We start from the raw sequence: 20511 nt of genomic DNA, 5'->3' as shown, positions 1-20511 counted from the left end.
CAAATCACTAGCTCGCGGCTCTGCCCGTTTATTATTAGATTGAAAGAGCGCCGCGGTCGTCGGCAGCATCGCAGGGGGAGGAGGGCGCGCGCGGGACAAATTTTATCACTCTTTTGGCACCATCTTCAATCGATTGGTATTCGCTCTGATCGCAAATCTAGACCAATAGCAGTGATCATTACAGCGCCGAGTTCAAAGGAGATTGACGAAATTCTCGACAGGGGACATTGCACTTTTGGAATTCAAAAAATTGTAAAGACATTCGATGGGGAAATCAAATAAACACCGGCAGTATTTACAGCAATTAAATTTATTTCACTAATTTATCACTTTCATTACAAAAATAGTTTTAATATGTTAACGAATGCTTTGCTAATCTATTAATAATACGGTTTGGAGCGTCAGTTGAGCCACTGATTGATGGTCTTGAGCAGAGTGAAGCCTTGGAAAAAATTGTCCTCATCAACCGACCACACAGCGACGCCGGCCAAATTTTGGTTATTCACGTACTCCACCTACAAAGTTTCAGAATCGATTAATTTCGTTGAGCGATGTTTGTGACGACAAGACAAGCAAGACCTTGGCTTTCGTGGAGATTTCATCGTCGTGCGACACCCACTGGTCTCCTTTGTACGAGTACGGCACTAGGGCGATAGGGTCGCGGACTGTAACCCAATTTGCGATGTCTTCGGAGAGCTAATATGTAATTTAAATTGTTTAAACTTAACTCAGAAGTCATAATTTAGTAATTATAATTAATTATTCAATATTTTGATTTTGTGTATTAAAATACGAAGAAATTTACTTCATTAAAACTCAGCCATCCGGAAATCCTGGTGTATGGACCAGCGGCACCGGGCGCAGATGCAACCGATCCGAGACTGTTGCTCGCTGGATTGGCGAGGGTGTAGGACCTTCCGTAGGCTGGAACGCTCACTACGATTTTTGCCTGGTCCACGCCATATTTAATATGCTCAAATACAGAGTGATTCTGCGAAAAATTAAGTTTTGTGGAAGCCATCGGTTATCGAAGGTGAGATTGAATTATTATACCACGCAATAATTGTATGAGCCAAAGAGAGGCGCGGAATTGGCGGTCACCAACCACCATGGGCCGTTGTAGTCGTAGGTCATCAACACCACAAAATGGACAGCACTGGGGTTTGGTTGTTTAAATCTCATTAGTTCAGTTACTAAGAAATTTTTTAAAACTGTTGTATTTTCAAAAATTTCCCATTTCTAGTTTGACATTTTAAATGCAGAGATTGATAAAATTGTACTCACTCAGACACGACTGATAAGCCAGTATTCACGTAAGGAACAGCACGCAGACTGGCACTCAAAACTAATCCCTCCTGGTCGAATCTGAGTCTCATCTCAGTGAGAAGGGTTCCAAAGTTCAGCTGCAGAAATAATAAAATATCGAGTCAAAAAAAAAAAACAAATCAAATGACTTTTACCATGTCTTCCAAATAATTGGGCGACACCCAGTCGAATTCTAGACCTTCAAAGTTAAATTTTTTCAAATAGTCTATCACGTTCTGCGTAAAAGCTGCTCGCCTTGCAGGGTCAGCGGCCATCTGCAGAGCCAAAAGAGATTAAAAGGCTTTTTTAGATCAACTCGTAAAACTTTACGGCTGAAAAAGCTCTTGATCCGGCTCCAGCGCCGCCGATGCCAAGCATTGGCACAAAATCGGGATTTTGAAGTTTCAATTCGACCATTTGCCTATATCCTCCTAAAATAAAAAAAGATCTCAGAATTATTGAAATATAAAATTTGAACTATAATTTACAGTATATTAAAATATATTTTTCTTGATATTAAATTGTTTTTAAGAGATCTACTTTATAATAAAAAATTAATGTCATTAATTTGTGGTTTTAGCTATATGATTACCAGGCTTGCCGTCTTCCGAATCGAGGTCGTGCGTATTGGAGTGGCTGATCACGTCAGTTTCAGGGTTGTAAGCTGCGAATTCGTATACGCCGTGGGTGCAGAGCTTAGGGTCGATCATCGAGGCGGTGAAATTGCCTGGATCCGTCCTGAACGGTGCCCAGCAATTGTATTGGCAAATCACCAGTTTTGAACTGCTGATCGCTGCACGCAATATGTTTTATTTTTTAAACAAATTCACAATCATAAAAATAGAAACGTAAAAAGAAAATAGATCTGCTTTTTTATCATGTCTGATGTACACTTTAAAAGTTTCATGAATTAAATTTCAAAACATTTCAGTACATATATTCTAGCTGCAAAATATATCTTGACATTTTTAAAATATTAAATAATTAATTAAAAAAGAATTGAATAATTAAGAGCAAGAATTACCCAGTAAGGATGACAGAGCGATAGCCACACTAAGCAACTTCATCTTGGTTCAGTTCAGTTGGAAAACTAATGATATTGATTTTGTTTCGCTTGCTTATAAAGGATTAGGAATGCTAATTATCAAAAGATAAGTGGTTGATAGAGCGTGCCGTACGCAGTTAATCCTTTTGACGCATTTCACGGCATCATCGGTTTCGCTTTAGGCGAATGAAAATGGCACTGCGCAGTGAAATTTAATGAAAATTTAATTTTCCTGCGTCAATCGTTGCATAGTTACCAAGAATTTAAGATTGGCGTATCTAGATAAATAATATGATTTGTTTGCGTTTTATTGGTTTTAATTTGGCAAAGAAAATGCGAATTTGATACAAATATATAAATTCCAACTCTGTACAACAAGCAATGTAAAACTATGCCAAATTAGAGCTGATACAACAGTTTTAACTTAACATTTTGGAATGATTCATGGTATTTTTATTTTCAAACTAGTATTTGGAACTTCAACAAGTTGTCGAAAAAATAAATATATTGACGCTGGCTGAAAGATTTCCAGGTGCTTCGAAGATGAAATTCTGTCAAAAACAAACAGCCATAGTGAAGAACATGTGTGTTACTTACAATTTATTCCACTGGTCTTACATTTTGAATGTACATTTCGTGGGCACCACCCTCACAAAAGGGCTCAGATGTGCTTGCATTTGAGAACATATTCATAAACATACACCATTCATAACACTCGCCTTTGTACATGACAGAGATTACATTAACTCGCGGATTCAAATTATACAGAAGGAACAAGTAAAGAATGTTGAGTCAGCCGCGGATGGATTTGTTCGAATTTTTACTTGATTGTTTATGTTCTGGCACAATTTAGTAGTGGTTGGAAATAAAATTGCATGCATGCTCGATCTCATTAAGATCTAAATAGATAAGAATAAAATGCACTGAAAAAGAGCAAAACGAGTTTAAGGCAACTTAAGGCAGCATCAGTATATTAATGACAAAAAAAAGGAAAATACATTATGATTTACTTAAAAAAACCTGCTCATTAGAAAATACGCCTGATTTTGCGATAGGAATCGATGTAAAAAACTTAAAAATGGTGACTAAATTTTGATTATTTCTCCATTTACTTGATAAACATTTCAAAATGCAGTTAAAATTGATCTCAATTTACTCACAGATTTGCTTAAATTGAAGAGATAATGTTTTAGGATTGCAAATTTTGATTAAAATTAAAAGCAAGGAAAGTGTTTTCATATGTGAGGTGGAAATTAAATATGAACACTTTAATACTCTCCAAAATTATACACAAAAACCGATTTTTGCCTTCAAATTAAAATTAAGTTATTTCCTGCAACCTTTTTTCATGGAAAACTGGTAGACATGAGACAGATTTTAGAACCAATGACGTGCCTGAGTAAAAAGTAAGAAATGTGTCAGTGGAAACGCTTCACATTTTTCAAAATTACCGTTGAAAAAATAATTTGTCCAATAATAGCGACACAACATTCTTCTCTTATGCCGATACACAATATGAATTATTTGGCGATTCAAAGCAAAATTTTTGGAACAATCTCTCCCTGTCGGATGGACGATTAGGAAATAACAAGTTAACATGATACCGTGTGTGATCCTATGAATAATTATTGTTTTTCATACTCGCGAAAAAAGGGCTCTCTCAAAATATGTCAACAGGGGGAACTAACTGCACGTGTGTTGTGTAGAAACACTTTTGATTGATCGAAGCGAACGCATGCAGTACGCGGAACGAGAAGAAACAATGGCCAGCGTCAGTCGACGTGGCTGGTGACGGGGTGCGGTGGTGGAATGCTTGCTTTCGATATTCGTTAGAAAAATAAAGGCTCGCGTGGGTGATCGAGTGGCGCGGGGTCACTGCACCTGCGTAATAGAGTTTGTACTGGAGGAGAAGTCGGCCTCCTTGTCCTTGAGGTAGGCGTCCACCGCCTCCTGGTGCCGGTGGTTCAGGCTGGACAACAGGGTGTGCGTGTGCGCGCCCGCGCCGCTCTCGGCTGCCTGCGCGGCGCCCTCGCCGCCTCTCCGCTTCTGGTCGCCGAGCAGAAGGCAGCTGGACTTGGGCGACAGGCTGCGGTCTCGCGTCTGCCCGCTGCTCTCCTGCTCGTCTAGGATCCGGTCCATGTAGTCTCTTTAACACACAAGACCACCAACATCAGACGGGAGAAATGCATTTGCCTTGAAAAAATTATCCTCACAAGGACGATGGAATCTAAGACTTTTTTATTCTGTCATCATTTTCAGATGAAATTTCAATTTTATTATAAAATGTGGTAGGGAATATTTTTTAACAATGGGGTACTGATTTCGTTAAAAAGATATATAAATTAAAATGTTAGTAGCCGCAAAAAGATATTAAATTTATTTAACAAGGACTAGACCGGTAGAATATTTAATTATGTTAATTAGGGGAAAACTCACTAAATGGAGTGAATTTTTCCGAAGATTTTATACAGACTAGATATTGAAATATAATTTGGCCAGGCAGTCTTGGATTTTTTGTTTCGAACCTCTGCTCAGCAAATTCCGTGGGCTATGAGATCACCGGGTCCCAATAACACCGCCAAGCGAATAATATGGAGTCCGCAGAGGAGTTTGGGGCCAACGTGTCTATCTTTTTGTACCCTCGCATCAATGCCTTAGATTTGAAACGCTAGAAATTTGTCCCTAAAGCCACTTGAAAGGTGCGAAAACCAGCAAGTGGCGAGTCAGCGCCAGTGAACCTCTCAGCCCGTTGAGCTATTTGAGCATTTCGAGTTACTAAATTAACCACCTTTTGCCATCTCTGACATTGGGCAGCTAGTAAAGGTCCTTGAAACGCTCAAATATTTTTCATTGCATTTAAATTCCTTGTCATAACAATGCGAACCAACGGGCTGGTTAAATTATATTTAATTCCGCGATGAAATTTCATTGTCCAATTTAACACACATAATTAATAAAAGGTATTTTTATACCCAGCACTTTCATTCCAGAAAATTGTATAACTGTGTAATAAAACACAGAAACAATAAAACCAGGGTTCGGGATTTACCAGAGTTTTATATTTTTACCATACCAGTGGTAAATACCAGCGGTATTTTCCAGTTTTAAGTGATTTTTTGCTGCGGGGCACACTTTCAATTACTTAATTAATTATTAATTTGTTATATGCTAAAAATACCACTTTCCTGGTAAATACTTTTTGGTAGAAACTTGCGAACACTAGTAAAACATTATCCACATGAGGATTTTTTCATAAACCTATTTATTAAAATTTAGTTCCTACTATAAAAATGTTTGTCCGTATATAAAGTGAAAAAGTTGCTGAAAATGTTGAACAATAGTTTAAAATTAATCTTGTTCTGAAGAACAAATAATTAATGGTGTGCCAAATGTTGCACTGCCCAAAATGCACCAAGGGCTATATACAATTCTTGAGATTTTTACACTTTTTCTTCAGATTGTAAAATCCGACTCATTCAAATCATTAAAAAATATACGTTTGTAAAATTATCTTCTTGCATTTAAGTCCACAGCATTTTTTGTGCACTAGAAAATGCGCAAGATCTGTGCTACCTTTTTCCTCCAATGTAAGGTGTAAGTTAACACCTTTTCCACCTAAGGCGTTAGGCGTTGCCCTTTCTCACATGTATTTTTTTTTAGTTTTTGACCATTGATACATTCGTGCATGTAAATTGTGAGAATGAACACCTTTTTAAAAATTTCATCCTAACTGTGCTTTTCAACAATTTAAATAAAGTCAACTATCACCCTGACTTTAGCATGAGTCTGAAAACAGATTCCTGTAGATGATCGTGACTACTTATAGAAAATTTGTATGCCTTTCATTGAGGCAGAGTCATCCTAGAAGAATCGGATTAATATAGCACTCCTCAAACCGAAAGATTTGACAGTGTCAATGATAAAATAAATAAACACAACTGAATATTTTGACCCGGTATTTTATTCTGCCGAAAAGCCACCTCATAAAGCCATTTCTCCTCTCAACCGTTATCTGAGATCAAGTGGCTGGCCAAAATTGAACAAAAACTTCTTTACTCTAAACCTGCACTGAATTACAAATCAAAATTATTGTCTTATTGGTTATCAAGTACAGCTCATGCATTAGTAAAATGCATATTTGAATTGGACGTTGAGTTTCTACTTATTTGGTAATATTTTTCTTAAAGTTTATTGTCAAGGCATCTTGTATCCAACTTCATCTGATATGGAAGATCAGTTAATTCATCATCAGTCGTTTCATGAGGTTGTAATAGTATCACATGTTTAAAGGAACTGTTTGCGGCATTGACACCTTTCATAATAAATAGGATGCCTATTGTTTTGATTTGTATTTTGATCCTACGACAAGTCTTTCAATATTGAGGGGTTCTACCATACCAGCTAAAATGCGAAAAAATTCAAATTAAAAATGGTTAAATATCGCAGGCAGATTTGTGAAAGTGTTGCAACTTACGTAATTCCAGGGTGGAGGGCGTATTTTTTCTTCTCTAATCTGGTTTTGTGGGCGAACATGTCATGGCGTGCAGTCTTCTTCCATAAGTAGTAGAACTGGACCAACTCGCCGACAGTTCTCGTTTTCACCTGAAACGTGAGAAGAGAGATGTGAAATTTCAATGCTGTTAACAAGAAATTTTGGATGGTCGAGTCTTGAAAACTTTATATGAAATGAACTTGCAATTTGAAAAACATCATTAATTACCAAAACCGTTTGAAGCATGTAAATCTGGATCAGCGACACATTTTTAAGCCGAGCATAATAATATTTTAAATGGGTATTTAATTAGACAGGTTAATATGATGCATAAAAAACAAAATATTCACCCCAATTTTTACAGTACCCCAGCTATGACAAACAAGAACTGGTGGCTACCTTATTGTAAAGATCGATGTGTTTTTACGAGATACTCTTTCCATGGTTATCATTTTCTGTTATGTAAAGACAAACGTTTTCATCTAGATGTTTCTGCTAATTGTGTATGCCAATTCTGCGATGAAGTCTGTATAGACATGTATCATTTCCTCAAATGTAAAAATAATGCAACTACTACCTTATTTCAAGCTGCTAAATATAAGAAAGTGCATCTAAATAATATCGTTATATAATGTACTCTGTGTTGTACACCGTTGGTGTCTAATAAATACAATACATAAATAAATTAGACAGGTTAAGGAGATAAATATTTGGAGGGAACATAAACACACCATGTTATTAGAAATTTACAAGAATTGCAATGCCAAAGGCTCACTGTTTGCTAACCAGGCTAACCATCATGAGCTTTGAGTTATTTTCTCTTAGTTAAATTAATGTCCTTATTTTTAACAGTGATAATTTTTATCGAGATAACTCGAAATCAAATAGTTAATCAAAGGAAACACTTACCCTATGGGCTTGAATTGAATAAAAGTCCTTTCCATATATTCTGATGCCGTTCTCAAAGTTGCGGCATTCCTCCTCGCTCCACACATCCATGGAAGTGGGCTGCGCGCCCAGGTTGATCCTGCGCAGCGCCTCGCTGGAGTCAAAGCTGCACTGCTGTAACACATAGAGCGCGTTCTCGTCGTCGCGTAGGTGCGCGCCCAACGGCAGGGGGCCCATGGTGCTCGGCGTCGCGCCTGGCGTCTGCAGCGGCGACGACGGCCGCGCCGCCTTTCTCAGGTACTCGGTGACTTCGTGCTCAGGCAACCGCATTGGGTCCCACAGCAGTTTGTCTTCGTTCTCGTAAGGCAGCGCGTCGCCATACTTGCTCAGGCTCTCCGGAATGCTCGCCTGGTAGTCCGTGCCCACCATGATCGTCTGCCATCAGGATTATATTAGATTCAATGGTTTAAAAGACGGTTTAAGCAAAATAAAAATTAAATTAAAATGCTATTAGAAAGGTCAATCTCATATTTTCCACAATAAAACCGTACAATATCTACCAAACTAAAATTAATCATGAATTAACCTGTTGTTATTGCTCTGAAATAGTATATTTCTTTTGCTTGCTTAGCTTTTACAATTTTGGACTGATCATTCATTAAACACGAGTTTGAATGAAAAACTATTATTTAAATCAAAAGAAAACCTAGTATATCAAAATTTTTGCTTTACTTAAACCAATAAATAAATATACATTTATCAACGAATAAATCGTTAAAAAAGGTTTGCGTAAATATGCAAAATAAAATTATCTAAATCTAACAGGCGCAATGGCATTTGATCAAATAAATTATTATTTCCCATGCACTCTTTAAAATAAAATCCCCAGTCACTTTACTTCGAATTCTTAGAAACAATTTTTCGATCTACTAATTTTAATACAATACCTGAAACTTCTGACCCGTAAGACTTTAGAAGGCATTTCTTTGCTCATTTGCCTTTTTTCGCACTATAATGTCAATGACGCGATTTTTTAGAAATTTTGGGCATTGTGATAGCTTTAAAAGACTATATCAGCCTAGGATGTCTCTACCTGCTAACGTGCAATTAAAAATGTCTTAATTATATAAAGAAACTCTTAAATGATTACTGTTTTTCAAATTATGTTTTCAATAGACAAAAGTTTTGTTTGTTTACAAATAAATATATTTATTTATTATTTGTTTGTTTCAGTTAAGTAACAATTTTGATATACTATGTTTTGTTTTGATTTAAAGAATGGTTTTTCAATCAAACTCGAGATTCAAAATTTTAAAAAGCAAGCAAAAGAATTAAACTATTTCAGAACAATAACAACAGGTTTATTAAATTTATGAGTCATTTTAATTTGGCAAATAATTTAAGTGTTTATGTTCCGCTGTAGAAAACGTGAGATTGACCTTTCCAATAATAGCATTGTTTTTTTTATGAATACCGCGGAGAATGATTAACAAAAATGGAAACAAATAAATATTTATATGTTTGTTTACAGTAGAAATGTAAAAGTGTTGAACAAATATTGCCAACTTAGGTAGAGTTAAAAACATAATATTATACTAGGTAACTATGTCGTAATTTTGTCTGTTCAGACTACAAGTAGGGAACCTGTCATCAAACTTGCGTTTCTTTCCGGGAGTAGAATTTCCGAGAATTGAAAAGTCTCTATAAATCACGATGGTTTATGCACTCTTTGAAATTTGTTGAAAAAAGTTTGCGTAAATGTGCTAAAAAAATGATCTAATCTAACATCATAGCCGCAATGGTTTTTCATAAAATAAACTGAATATTTGCCACTCTTTGAAATGAAATCTCCACAGACGCTTTAAAACGAATAATTTTTCAATCTCCTAATTTTTAATAGACTACCTGACGTTTCTGATCCTTAGGCCGCAGAATGCATTTCTTTGCTTGTTTGCCTTTTTTCGCACTATCATGTTGGCGACGCGATTTTTTTAGAAATTTTGGGCATTGTGACATCTATAGAAGACTAAATCAGCCCAGAATGAGACATCTACTAACGTGCAAACTCAAATATGTCTCAGTTATAGAAAGAAAGTCTTAAATGTTTACTGTTTTTCAAATGTTTTCAAAAACATGTTTTCAATAATAAAAAGTCCTACCTTTTTCCACTCATCTTCCTCTGGGCTGTAATCGTAATCTTCTTCATCTTCCTCATCATTTGAATTGGTTCCTTTAGAAGTTCCTGGGACTGAAGAGAAAAATATTTTTGCAAAACATTGATATTTTACTCACTATTGCGCAATATTTTTACTAAGTTGTTTATTATTTATTGCGACGCAGTTCACTATTTTTTTTTGAAATGAAAATATTGGTGAATCATACCTTTTTTAGCTGGTGCCTCATCTTCATACAATTTTTGCAGTTCAGAATAGTTTTTGCCATTATTTTCAGAGTCACTAGCTTCCTCTTCAACGTTCTCCTCATTTTCATTTTCCTCTTCATTCGCGTCATTCTCCTCTTCTTCCTCAGAACTCTCAGCAGGTGGTTCACCACCTCCCGCGTAACACCCATACATGGCCATGAGTTGTTCCAGAGGCATTTCTCCCTCCTGAAGTTGGGAACGAAGCTAATCAGTCAAAAGTATCAACATCACAACTAGTAGAGATGGTTTCAAAACACTTTAAACAATTGAATCACGAAAACCAGCTTGGGCTTTAAAAACACCCAGACAAACACAAGGCAAAGCGCGCCAAAATTATTTAAGCCGTTAATTTGCTGTTAATTTACCGCGGTGAAAAGTAAAGCACAAAATTGACCTTAAGCTGGACACGGAAATCGCTCGAGGGTGGTTTTAAATCCGCAAAGCCAGGAGAACCCCCCTGAGGAATCAAGTATGGCACCTCTTTCAGGTTACAGAGTTCCTTCTGAGTGTCTTCTGTGGCCTCCATCGCTTCCTCCTCCTCCAAGGTCTGCTCGTCGTCGAAGTCGTTAACTAGCATTTCGACGCTCGGGTCGAAGTCTTTGTCGTTCTTGCCGACATTCGCCTGCCGAAAGAACAAGATCAGTCGACGAGCTCCGCCAAAAGCCACTGTTGTGTCGACTTGGAAGCGGTGTTTACCTCGGCCATGACTGCACACTAGGATGTCCGAGCCAAAGGGAAACGCGTCCTTTCGATGGACACCAGCGCCGACGACAATTTAAGTGAAGAATTTGCAGAAAACCACAGTTCGTCCGAGACTCATTACAGCAATCGTAGGACGTAAACAAAGGACTACTCGGATGCTGCGGAAGCGACAGGAAAATTTTACAAAATAACCTCCTTGATTATGGCGGGGGAGTAGTAACCGGAATCTCTTCAATAGGATACCGGTATTACCGGTATTTTAAAAAAATCTGATAAACACTTAATCGAGTCAACAGTTTAAAATTCTGTAAAAAAAATCTACAATATTACTAAATGAAACAAAATTAAAATACTGTGAAATTAATTTTCATGAGCTACGAATTGATTCATTGTATAGATAACAGAAAAAAGAGCAAACCTCCTTGAATTTGATCTATTTTAAAAACCGGTTTTATAATCAAGTAAACGTAAGACGTCCGCAAGAACACGAATGAAAACAAAAACATAGCAGACGGTGACTGTAAAATTAAATTCAGCATTATTTGCCTGCGTAAGGTTTGCTTGCAATTAAATGCTGAGCTACAGCTTAACAATTTAATAATTTCTTATTTGAAATTTCCTACTTCAACTAAACTGAAATTATTTTAAAAAATCAAACGCATGTTTCAGGTTATTTTGATGTCAAAGTGGTCAAAATGTTTTTGTTATTTCCTTGATTTTACAAAGATAATTTTGTCCACAAACGTAGAAATTTTTTCAAGTTTTAATTTTAGGAGAACGTAATAATACTTCTGTTTAATATTATTTAATGATGTTGCCTGGCATATGAAACTATTTCTGCACACATAAATTAACTCGACTTCCTTTAGTTTCAGTCAGGATACAACTTCGGCGTGGCACGATGGAGCCGATTGCGCGTCATGTTGATAGCGATAGCAAACACGACACGCTAGTGCTGTGATGACGACGGCTTGTGTAAAATCCTGCCACATGAAATAACGTCGCTTAACTGAGAAAACCATTCAACTGCTTCCTTTGCAAAGGTAAAGTCTAAAGATTAATCTGGAATATTTATTTAATTTATTAAAACAAAATCCACAAAATCAGGGAATTAACTAATATAATAATAATATATTGGAGCTGGTTAAAATTTTTTGCATTCGATGTGTTTGGAGTGAGTAAACACTTGTCTAAATTTTTCCTTGAATCATTTTTCAGATGGAAACTGAAGTTTACGGCAGCTTGGCTGCGTTGGGCTGTTTGTGTTTTTTCATCCACCGGGTCGCGTCGCGAGCACAGCCGACCCTTCAGGCGTCCAACCCAGACTTCCTGCGCTTCCAGCGACTTTTCTTCATAGTCTACTTCCCAGCCCTTTTCTCTGACTGGTTGCAAGGCCCCTACGTGTACAAGCTGTACAGCTACTATGGCTTTGCTGAGTCGCAAATCGCCGTGCTCTATGTCGTGGGTTTTGCTGCCAGCATCTTGTTCGGCACCAGCACTGGACCGCTGGCCGACCGGTTCGGCCGCAAACTTATGTGTGTCTGCTTTGCTGTGCTCTACTCCATCTGCTGCTTCACCAAGCTCAGCCCAGAATATTTTGTCCTGCTCTTCGGGAGGATCTTGGGCGGAATTTCCACATCAATGCTTTTCTCAAGTTTTGAGGCTTGGTATGTATGTGGCTGATAAGAACAACTAGCTTGACTTGTTTTTTTCTGAAATCATTTTAAGTGCATGGCTTTGGGATGCACGACCTGCAAAAAAATATTTTGGCTAATCAAAAGAGTGGGTCTTACAATTTTGACAGCCTTCTTAGATTTTTTATCAGTGCAGATAACGTGAGTTATATGTGGTTCATATTTTCTTTTCTCTTTATCAATAGGACTGGCACACCTACCTCTCTAAATGTCCTTTGTTTTTAATAAAATTTGACATTGCCAGCTAGCCTATGACTCTGCCCTCTACTTGTCACATTCACACAATATTATTCGTGATATAAATATGGGTAAACTCGAGAAGATTTTTTTTTAATTGAATACCAAATGAGCTGAGTGATTGGGAATTTGAGTCCCTCTTGAGTTCACCATCCTTAAATTTTCTAGGCATGTTACTCACGCCCAAGGCAACATTATTTATCCCATATATACATGGTTACAAAAATAAAAGTACTCTTATTGATTTATTCTAAAATTACCCAAATTTGGATAGTTAAAAAATGTGGGCAAAATCAATGTGTTAGGCTGTCTAATTGGGCATCTTTTGGCACAAAATTTAATGTTCTAAGATTAATAATTCTAATAAAATTTTTCTTGTGAGCTGCGTTTTCCGAAACTTCTATAGAGCACCCTAACAAATTACCAAAAATCAGGATGTTGTTCTTTTTTTTTAAATTGCAGGCAATGTAAAATCATGTTTACTTTTTATATATAAGATATATTTTGCAGCATTTCATCTCTATCTACAAAAATATTTATTTGGCTGTTGTAACTTGCTTCTCAGGTATGTTTACGAGCACAGAGAGCACCACGGATTCCCTGTGGAGTGGATCTCGTCAACGTTCAGCAAAGCCACCTTCTACAACGGCCTCCTGGCCATAATAGCAGGCATCGTGGCCAACTTTGCCGCCGAGACTTTGTCGTGGGGTCCGGTAGCGCCGTTTATGCTCTCTGTGCCGTGCTTGGTCGTTGCTGGAATAGGGGCTGGATACTATTGGCCAGAAAATCGGGGCTCGGTGAACCCTGAGCCTGGCCTCTCGTGCATGAAGGGTCTCAGGTACATTCTCTCAGACCCAACGACCCTGCAGCTCGGTATGGTGCAAGCGCTATTTGAGGTAGAGTAATTTATTTAATTCGTATTTATAAATTTTTACTGAGGATTATTTTCTTGTTTGCAGGCTGTTATGTACATTTTTGTATTTCTTTGGACTCCGATGCTGGAGCCAGCCAGGCCGCCCCTGGGGCTCGTCTTCTCTTGTTTCATGGTTGCCATCATGATTGGCTCTTCGATTTACTCGATTTGTACTTCAAAGTTGGTAAGTTTTGCAACGAATTTTTGGCCTGGATTAATCAGGCTCTTGTGATACCTTTTTTAAAATACTTAAACTATAAACTAGCCTTATTAATGGATACGTGGCAGGAAACTGATTTAAAAAGGCTAATTTAAAAAAGATGGGGTATTAACTTTTTGAGCAAGACAAAATCTTGCAAAGGCTTACAATCCAATGTTGAGATCATGTTTTCTAAAAGTTTGTTAATTTGAAAAAATGTAAAATAAGAACGCCCATTTGACTTTTAACCTGACTGGAATCGCCTTGTGCATTGGAATTAAATATCCTGCGCCTTACAGCTATGGAGTAGAAGCCTTAAAAAATAAATGAACTCTGGCAAAGGCAATTTTACAACTGAATTATGCTCCTAAATTTACTCTCACGTTTATTTAATTTTTAGAATTCATTTTACCAATTTTTTTTAACAAAATTTAATTTAGTTTTCAGTCTGATTCGACACAAATAATTGTTAGCTGTTAATTTTATTGATTATTTACAGAATGAAATAAAAATAAAAAATTTCATGGTAATTCGCAAATTTGAAATCCTCTCATCAGAACGCATTAACAATTCTGCTGTTTCTTCTAATTTATTTGGTTACCAAGGTTTTAATTAACCCAACGAAGAGTTTATTTTTTACTGATCTCTGTTAAGTTGAGCTCTCCTTTAAAAAACGGGACTTCTAAAATTAGCACGATTTTTTTTCTTCTTCGAGAAAATGTCTGATCAACAAATTGTTGCAGGTGAAATCGGAGCAGGTGCTGCTGGCTGCGTGCGGACTGGCACTGTGCTGCACGCTGGTGTGCGCCTACTCATCAGGGGCGCCGATCATCTCGCTGGGCGCATTCATCCTGCTGGAGGTGTGCGTGGGCATGTACTACCCTGCGATCGGGTCGCTGCGTAGCCAGGTGGTGCCGGAGCAGTACCGCGCTAACATCATCAACTGGTTCCGCGTGCCCATGAACCTGATCACATGCGGAGGCCTGCTGTGGTTGCACTCTGGCACGGAGAACAACGCCGAGACCAACCGCCACATGTTCCTCATGTGCACCGTGGTGCTGGCGGGCGCCACCTACGTGGCCTATTGTTTCTGCCAACGCTTCAAATCGACGCCGACAGTGGCCCTGATCCAGGAAGAACCCCTGCTCAAGAGCTCGGAGGAGCCGTGAACACATGGCCGGATTTCCAGAAAGAGAAACTGACAATGAGTTTGGAGTGTACGTGTGAGTTACTTGTTTCGGCAACGTGATTATTTATATAAGAGAGACAGAAACTATTTGCACAAATTATTGATTACAGCAAACCAACAAAGTGATTTGTTAGAGAATTTAAACTTGTTGGTTAAAATATTAAGAATGAGGTGGTTGACTTATATATTATGAGTTTAATCTGGATTGACAAATTCAAAGTAATCATGTGAAACAGCCGCTGAAAATGTGATAGGCAAACCGACTTAAGGGAGGAAATATGCAAGATTCAGTTTCTTCATCTGATTAAAAGAACGTCCCTCCTTCCTACAAATTAGCACTGCATTGCTCGCTTTCTGTTTTTCGCTAGCTTTGAAGCATGTGTTATTTATTGTAACATAATCATTAAAATTTTATTGAATAGTTGAATAGCACAGATTTTCACTCCTCCTCTTAAAATATCTGTCATTTGAGTAATCGTATGGCTTCCTCCGCCGCTAATTTGCCAGGGGCGCCCATAACGCCTCCACCTGGGTGTCCTCCGCTTCCGCACAAGAGCAGATTCTTCACAGGGGTCTCCGGGGCCGAGGGGCCAAATCCGCCTCCAACCCTCAGAGTGAAGAGTTGGTCCAGGGATAAAGCACCGTGGAAAATATTCTGTAAATTGAAATTAATATTGTCATCTTTATTCGTGTGGTGAAAGCAGTTACAAATAATTGTTTCTTAAAATTGAGGGAGCACGAAAATGTATTATTAAACTATTATATTGAAATTTTTGCAAATTACCCCTCCTGTCAGTCCAAAGGTTTTCTCCAGGTCAGGTGGCGACAGCACCTCGAAGCCAATGATACTCGACGAGAAACCGGGCGCGTATTCATCAATATTATTAAACACCTGAGGAAATTTTCAAACCATCAGAACTTGTTGCTTCGTGGCTCTTTTTTGCTTTGCCTGTTTCGCGTATGAGTCCTTTGTTTCCTCGCTCCATACTCTGCCATCTTTCAAGTGGTATGGAGTGAATTGCGAGAAGATCAGGCACACGTGACATCCTGGTGGTGCGATGGTCTTGTCCAGAGTGGACGGAATTACCATCTCTAGCATAGGCCTGTAAAGTAAAGGATTCATATCCAGCTTTCAAATTTAAGGTTGGCTTTTAAACTTCTTTAACTTTTACTTGTCAGACTTTTTAATTCCAACTAATGCTTCCAAAGATTCCTTCACATTTTTTTTTATTACAATATCATATTGTATAATTTTTAAATTATCAACAAAATCAAACTGAATTATCCGAGTATTTTTGAACTCTTATTAGTCTTTTTGTTTATTTGAAATCTAATTTAAATTACAATAAATGCATTCCTGTTTATCATAAATGTATTTACCAATTGAATGAATTTAACTACCTTCTAGAAATGAGCCCCTCTCTAGCGTCTGAGTAAGCATTCTGAAGGAGATCGGTGCTCTCACAGTTCAAGTGGATAGTCGTTTGGTGGTGGGGTCCTGCCACCCCCTGGTCACGCGTTGGGTCGGCTAGAAAGTTGGGAAGCTCCTTCACGGCAACTGTTCAAAAATGTCGGTCAGTATATCACAGACTTACTCCTGATAACCAACCGTTTATCTTGGTGACCGGCGACTCGTAATCAATGCTCTGCACGGCCATCCTGAACTCTTCACCAAGGGATTCTTTTGGTAAAAGTCGCATGAAGGTCACCTCTGGGGTGGCGTTGGAAAGGACCAGTTTCGCTTTGAACTCTTCTCCCTTAGTTGTTGCTACCCCCTGGGCACCATTGTGCTCGTCCCAAATGATTTCCTTCACCTCCTAATTTATTGAGCAGTATTATAGCATTATATTTCTTACACCGCACATCATTTAAGTGATTAAAATTTTAATGCGCCGCGCCGGTCAATTAATTTAGGGCCACGTGGTTAACCGCAAGCCTCCGTGACTTATTGGACAAGCTGAGCAAGCCACGCCAGCCGCCGGTCAAAGAGTCGAAAAAATTGAAAAGTGCCAGAGAATAAAATAAGCCTCCGGCCCTAAGAGCCGTTACGCATCATCAAACTTCACTTTTGAAGGTTTTTCATCTGCCGGCATAAATGCTCAGCCGCTGGGCCAAAATTCAGCTGCAGCCGGTTCAGCCAGCCACCGTCTATAAAATTACGCGCCCGCGGGACCTATAATTTTGGATCATTCTATTCATCAATCGTATCAATGTCTCCTGATCATAAAAAAAACAATCTTGGACCACCTGAAATATTTTTGATAAATTTTGTAGCTTTTGAAATAGAAAACACCAGCCGTGAGTATGGATTTTTAGGACAAATTAAAGTGGATCGAAAATCAAGGGCTTCTGGGGAAAGCAAAGCCAACAATCAAGAAAGTCAAAAAGAGCACTTTGATTATATTTCATAGGTGTATGTACGCCACCTACCTAACCCAAATTATCCAGCAGCTGAGGACTGAGGCCTCTTAAGAAAAAAACATATGCGGTTCCATTTTAAGGTAAGCAGTCTATTAACAAAATCTGCATTTGCTAAAAAATGGAAAACGCTCAAATAATATAAATTGATTTAACTATAAGCCGAATAATTATAATTGAATTATAAAAATATAATTTCATGGTTTTAAGGTTCCCCCATTCTTGACTGAGATAAGAAGAAGCGACGCAAATTGCTGTAAGACACAATGTCATGCCTTAATTTAACTCCCTGTAATTAGATTGTCGAATGCGACGCCCGACGCCTCAAAACGATATTGATTTGTGCGATAAGATTGTTGAAGCTGGTGGAAAATCACAAGCACCGTCGTGTGCCCTTTTTATCACACATCGCCATCGTCGGTCGCAATGAGCAGCAGCAGCGGCAGCAGCAGCAGCACGAAGCAGGCCGGCGGCGGCGACGAGGCGGCCAAGCAGCCGTCCGAGAGCCCCTTTTCGCGCAGGATGACCATCTCCAAGTCGGGCCGGTATCGCGAGTCGCAGAAACGCAGAGGCTCCCTGTTCGACGAGAAGGGCAACACCTTGTTCGGAGCGCAGTCGACGACCGACTCAACCACCCAGCACCAGCAGCACGAGAACAAGACGCAGCTTGTGTTCACCATGGCCCTGTAGCAGTGAAATTACCTGCTTTCCCCGAGGACAGAGTGCGCAACACGTATTTAAAAAAGCAGGTCGTATAGTTACCGTGTCGGTGAAGATGTCGACGCCGAGGGACTTCGCCTTGGAGGCCATGGCTTGGGTGACCGCCCCCATGCCCCCCTCGGGGTAGCCCCAGGCGCCTTTCACGCCCTCCAGCTCACCCATCACGTGGTGCAGCAGGACATAACTGCGAGGAAATCAAATAATGCTGTGAATTTTTTATAAGGGATAAAAGTGTCTTGCGAAAATTGGAACAAAATGTTTAATGTACAACACACGGTTTCGGCTGAGCGCATATTTCGCAGATAAGATAATTTCATGCAGCTCGAGTTACCATCTCTCAAAATGACAATTGTGTATATTGATGTATATATCAGCGCCAGGCACTGACTGCACTTTTCTATGTATGTGAAGACTGAGAAATTTTGCAATAAAAAGTTTTGTCCTGAACAGTGGCTTTTTCATCGTGAAGGACTGGAGAATTTTATTACACAATAAAAGTACCTGGTTCCGGGGTTGCTGGGGCTGGCAAAGGCTCCTATCACAGCGTCCGTAGCTAGAGTTGCCTTCAGGGGCTCCGACTCAAACCATCTGTCCAGGATTTTGGTGGCCGGCGCGGTCATGAGCTCGAGGAACTTGTTCAGATCACCACCGAGATTTATCAGGGAATTTGCTAGAATTTTTATTGAAAATCGTGTCATGCCTCTTATGTAACTAAGTATAATTGCAGAATTACCTGCCTTGAGGATTCTCTTATTTCTATATACGCTCCATGCCTTTTTCAAAACGCTTTGGTCACCGTTTAAAAGTCTGTTAACTGAAGACGCTGGCAAGTCCAAAAGTGGCTCAATCGCTTCGACCATTCTCTCCAGGTATTTTTCGTATTTAGGATAAGCCTGAATAAAAAAATGTGATGATGGAAACACCAGAAAACTAATTAGATCTATTATAAAATACCTCTGCATCGTTTTTAGAAAATTGCGCTATTTGCTTTTGATTGAATTCCTCACTGCTGCTCAGGGTCAGTGACCTGGCAGGATATTTGGCCCACAGGCTGTCGTGGATCGGCGTGTACGACGAGGGATTTCTTAAATGCACCTTTAGACCGTGCTTCTGTTGAATACATAGAAGGTGGAAAAAGTCAGAAAAAATATAACATTTCTCCAGGTTTTAAAATATCAGCAAGTTACCATATATTATCAAATAAATTTGTAACTTATAGCATTTATATGTTTCTTATCCTTTCATAAAAAAAAATAGATGTATGCATGGATGTTAATTTTCCAATTTTATCCGTTGGCGCGAAAGGTTGTGGAATAAGGAACGTTAACTTGACACCTTGACCGATTGAGGATGCAAAAAGATACTAAAACGATTGGAGAAAAATTCCCTCCTTGGAAGTGGACAATTTTTACAATTTAGTTTTTATAATATGGTGGCCACCACAGGGTGGCGCTCCCTTCTTTATTAACCCAACCACATAAAATGAAACATCTTTAAAAAATAAAATCCATCTCTTCACCGATATTAAAAATTTCGCCTTGATTTATTTTAGTAAATAAATATAAAATAGGATGAATTAGATCGAAATAATTATCTTTTCTGAAGGGAAATTACCTAGATGTTATTCAATAACAAAATATCACTTAAGCTTATCTGGTAAAATTACATCATTATGCCTTGATTCTGATTTTCCGCTGCCAAGAAAATATTATCGACAAATAATATTTATCTGGATAAAGCGAATAGAGAAAATTAAAAATATATGGTACTTCTGAATGGGGTAATTTTTTATAGGAAAAAGTAGCTCTGGATGCTGGAGAATATAATATTAACCTTCAACTCCAAATCTCTAATGATTTCTGGCCTTAGAAGGCTGAGCACGTACGAGGCCCTTGAAAACTTGAAGCCGGGCACAATTTCCTCGGTGACAGCGGCACCGCCGACGATAGACCGGCGCTCCAGCACGCACACCTTCGCACCTGAAATTTGCAGGTAGCACGCCGACACCAAACCGTTGTGACCTGCGATTGCGTATGAAACAGAATGAATATGAAATCATTTAGTCAATCACCTCCTCCGATGATGACGGCGTCGTAGGACTTGCTGCGTTTCGCCATCAGCCTCACATCTTGTATGTTGACCCATCTCCGGCTCAGTTTGAGCATTTTGTTATCGCCGCCAGAGACGTGTACGTGCTCCTTGATCCAGGTATTCGTCTAGACTAACGATATACGCACCCAAAAGCAGCATAAGCATTAGAGGCGTCTCCGAGACCAGTTTATCTGCT

General features: G+C 38.8%; 4 protein-coding genes across 6 annotated transcripts; 1 reads left to right on the top strand and 3 right to left on the bottom strand.

Annotated features, from left to right (window-relative positions):
• Window positions 1-292: 292 nt before the first annotated feature.
• On the bottom strand, window positions 293-2406 carry LOC135946982 (chitinase-3-like protein 1). Its single transcript, XM_065495518.1, has 9 exons — window positions 2330-2406; window positions 1898-2098; window positions 1636-1736; window positions 1461-1580; window positions 1285-1403; window positions 1054-1156; window positions 806-991; window positions 580-696; window positions 293-515 (listed from the first exon to the last, which is right to left on the bottom strand). The coding sequence occupies exons 1-9, from the start codon at window positions 2370-2372 to the stop codon at window positions 402-404; spliced, it is 1104 nt and encodes a 367-aa protein (XP_065351590.1). The 5' UTR covers window positions 2373-2406; the 3' UTR covers window positions 293-401.
• A 518-nt stretch (window positions 2407-2924) lies between these two features.
• Window positions 2925-11042, bottom strand: LOC135946773 (mesoderm induction early response protein 1-like). 3 transcript variants are annotated; one of them, XM_065495135.1, is made up of 7 exons: window positions 10849-11041; window positions 10631-10774; window positions 10113-10356; window positions 9890-9978; window positions 7752-8165; window positions 6825-6952; window positions 2925-4496 (listed from the first exon to the last, which is right to left on the bottom strand). In XM_065495135.1, the coding sequence occupies exons 1-7, from the start codon at window positions 10855-10857 to the stop codon at window positions 4223-4225; spliced, it is 1302 nt and encodes a 433-aa protein (XP_065351207.1). In that variant the 5' UTR covers window positions 10858-11041; the 3' UTR covers window positions 2925-4222. The 3 variants fall into 3 exon arrangements, with proteins under 3 accessions (XP_065351207.1, XP_065351208.1, XP_065351209.1); XM_065495136.1 differs by having other exon boundaries at window positions 10113-10338; window positions 10849-11040; XM_065495137.1 differs by lacking the exon at window positions 2925-4496 and adding an exon at window positions 6294-6751 and having other exon boundaries at window positions 10849-11042.
• Window positions 11043-11320: 278 nt separating this feature from the next.
• LOC135946772 (molybdate-anion transporter-like) lies at window positions 11321-15513 on the top strand. The gene is made up of 6 exons (XM_065495134.1): window positions 11321-11404; window positions 11724-11897; window positions 12073-12521; window positions 13351-13681; window positions 13745-13882; window positions 14641-15513. Exons 3-6 carry the CDS (start codon window positions 12073-12075, stop codon window positions 15064-15066), a joined length of 1344 nt encoding a protein of 447 aa, XP_065351206.1. The 5' UTR covers window positions 11321-11404; window positions 11724-11897; the 3' UTR covers window positions 15067-15513.
• Window positions 15434-20495, bottom strand: LOC135946771 (pyridine nucleotide-disulfide oxidoreductase domain-containing protein 2-like). Its single transcript, XM_065495133.1, has 11 exons — window positions 20296-20495; window positions 20058-20245; window positions 19179-19334; window positions 18958-19117; window positions 18726-18894; window positions 18267-18408; window positions 16696-16903; window positions 16488-16644; window positions 16036-16189; window positions 15871-15978; window positions 15434-15741 (listed from the first exon to the last, which is right to left on the bottom strand). The coding sequence occupies exons 1-11, from the start codon at window positions 20387-20389 to the stop codon at window positions 15550-15552; spliced, it is 1728 nt and encodes a 575-aa protein (XP_065351205.1). The 5' UTR covers window positions 20390-20495; the 3' UTR covers window positions 15434-15549.
• Between the last annotated feature and the right edge of the window lie 16 nt (window positions 20496-20511).

This window comes from Cloeon dipterum, chromosome X (assembly GCF_949628265.1).
Source record: "Cloeon dipterum chromosome X, ieCloDipt1.1, whole genome shotgun sequence".
In the NCBI taxonomy this organism is placed as follows: domain Eukaryota; kingdom Metazoa; phylum Arthropoda; class Insecta; order Ephemeroptera; family Baetidae; genus Cloeon; species Cloeon dipterum.
This window is presented reverse-complemented; position numbering and strand designations above follow the sequence as displayed.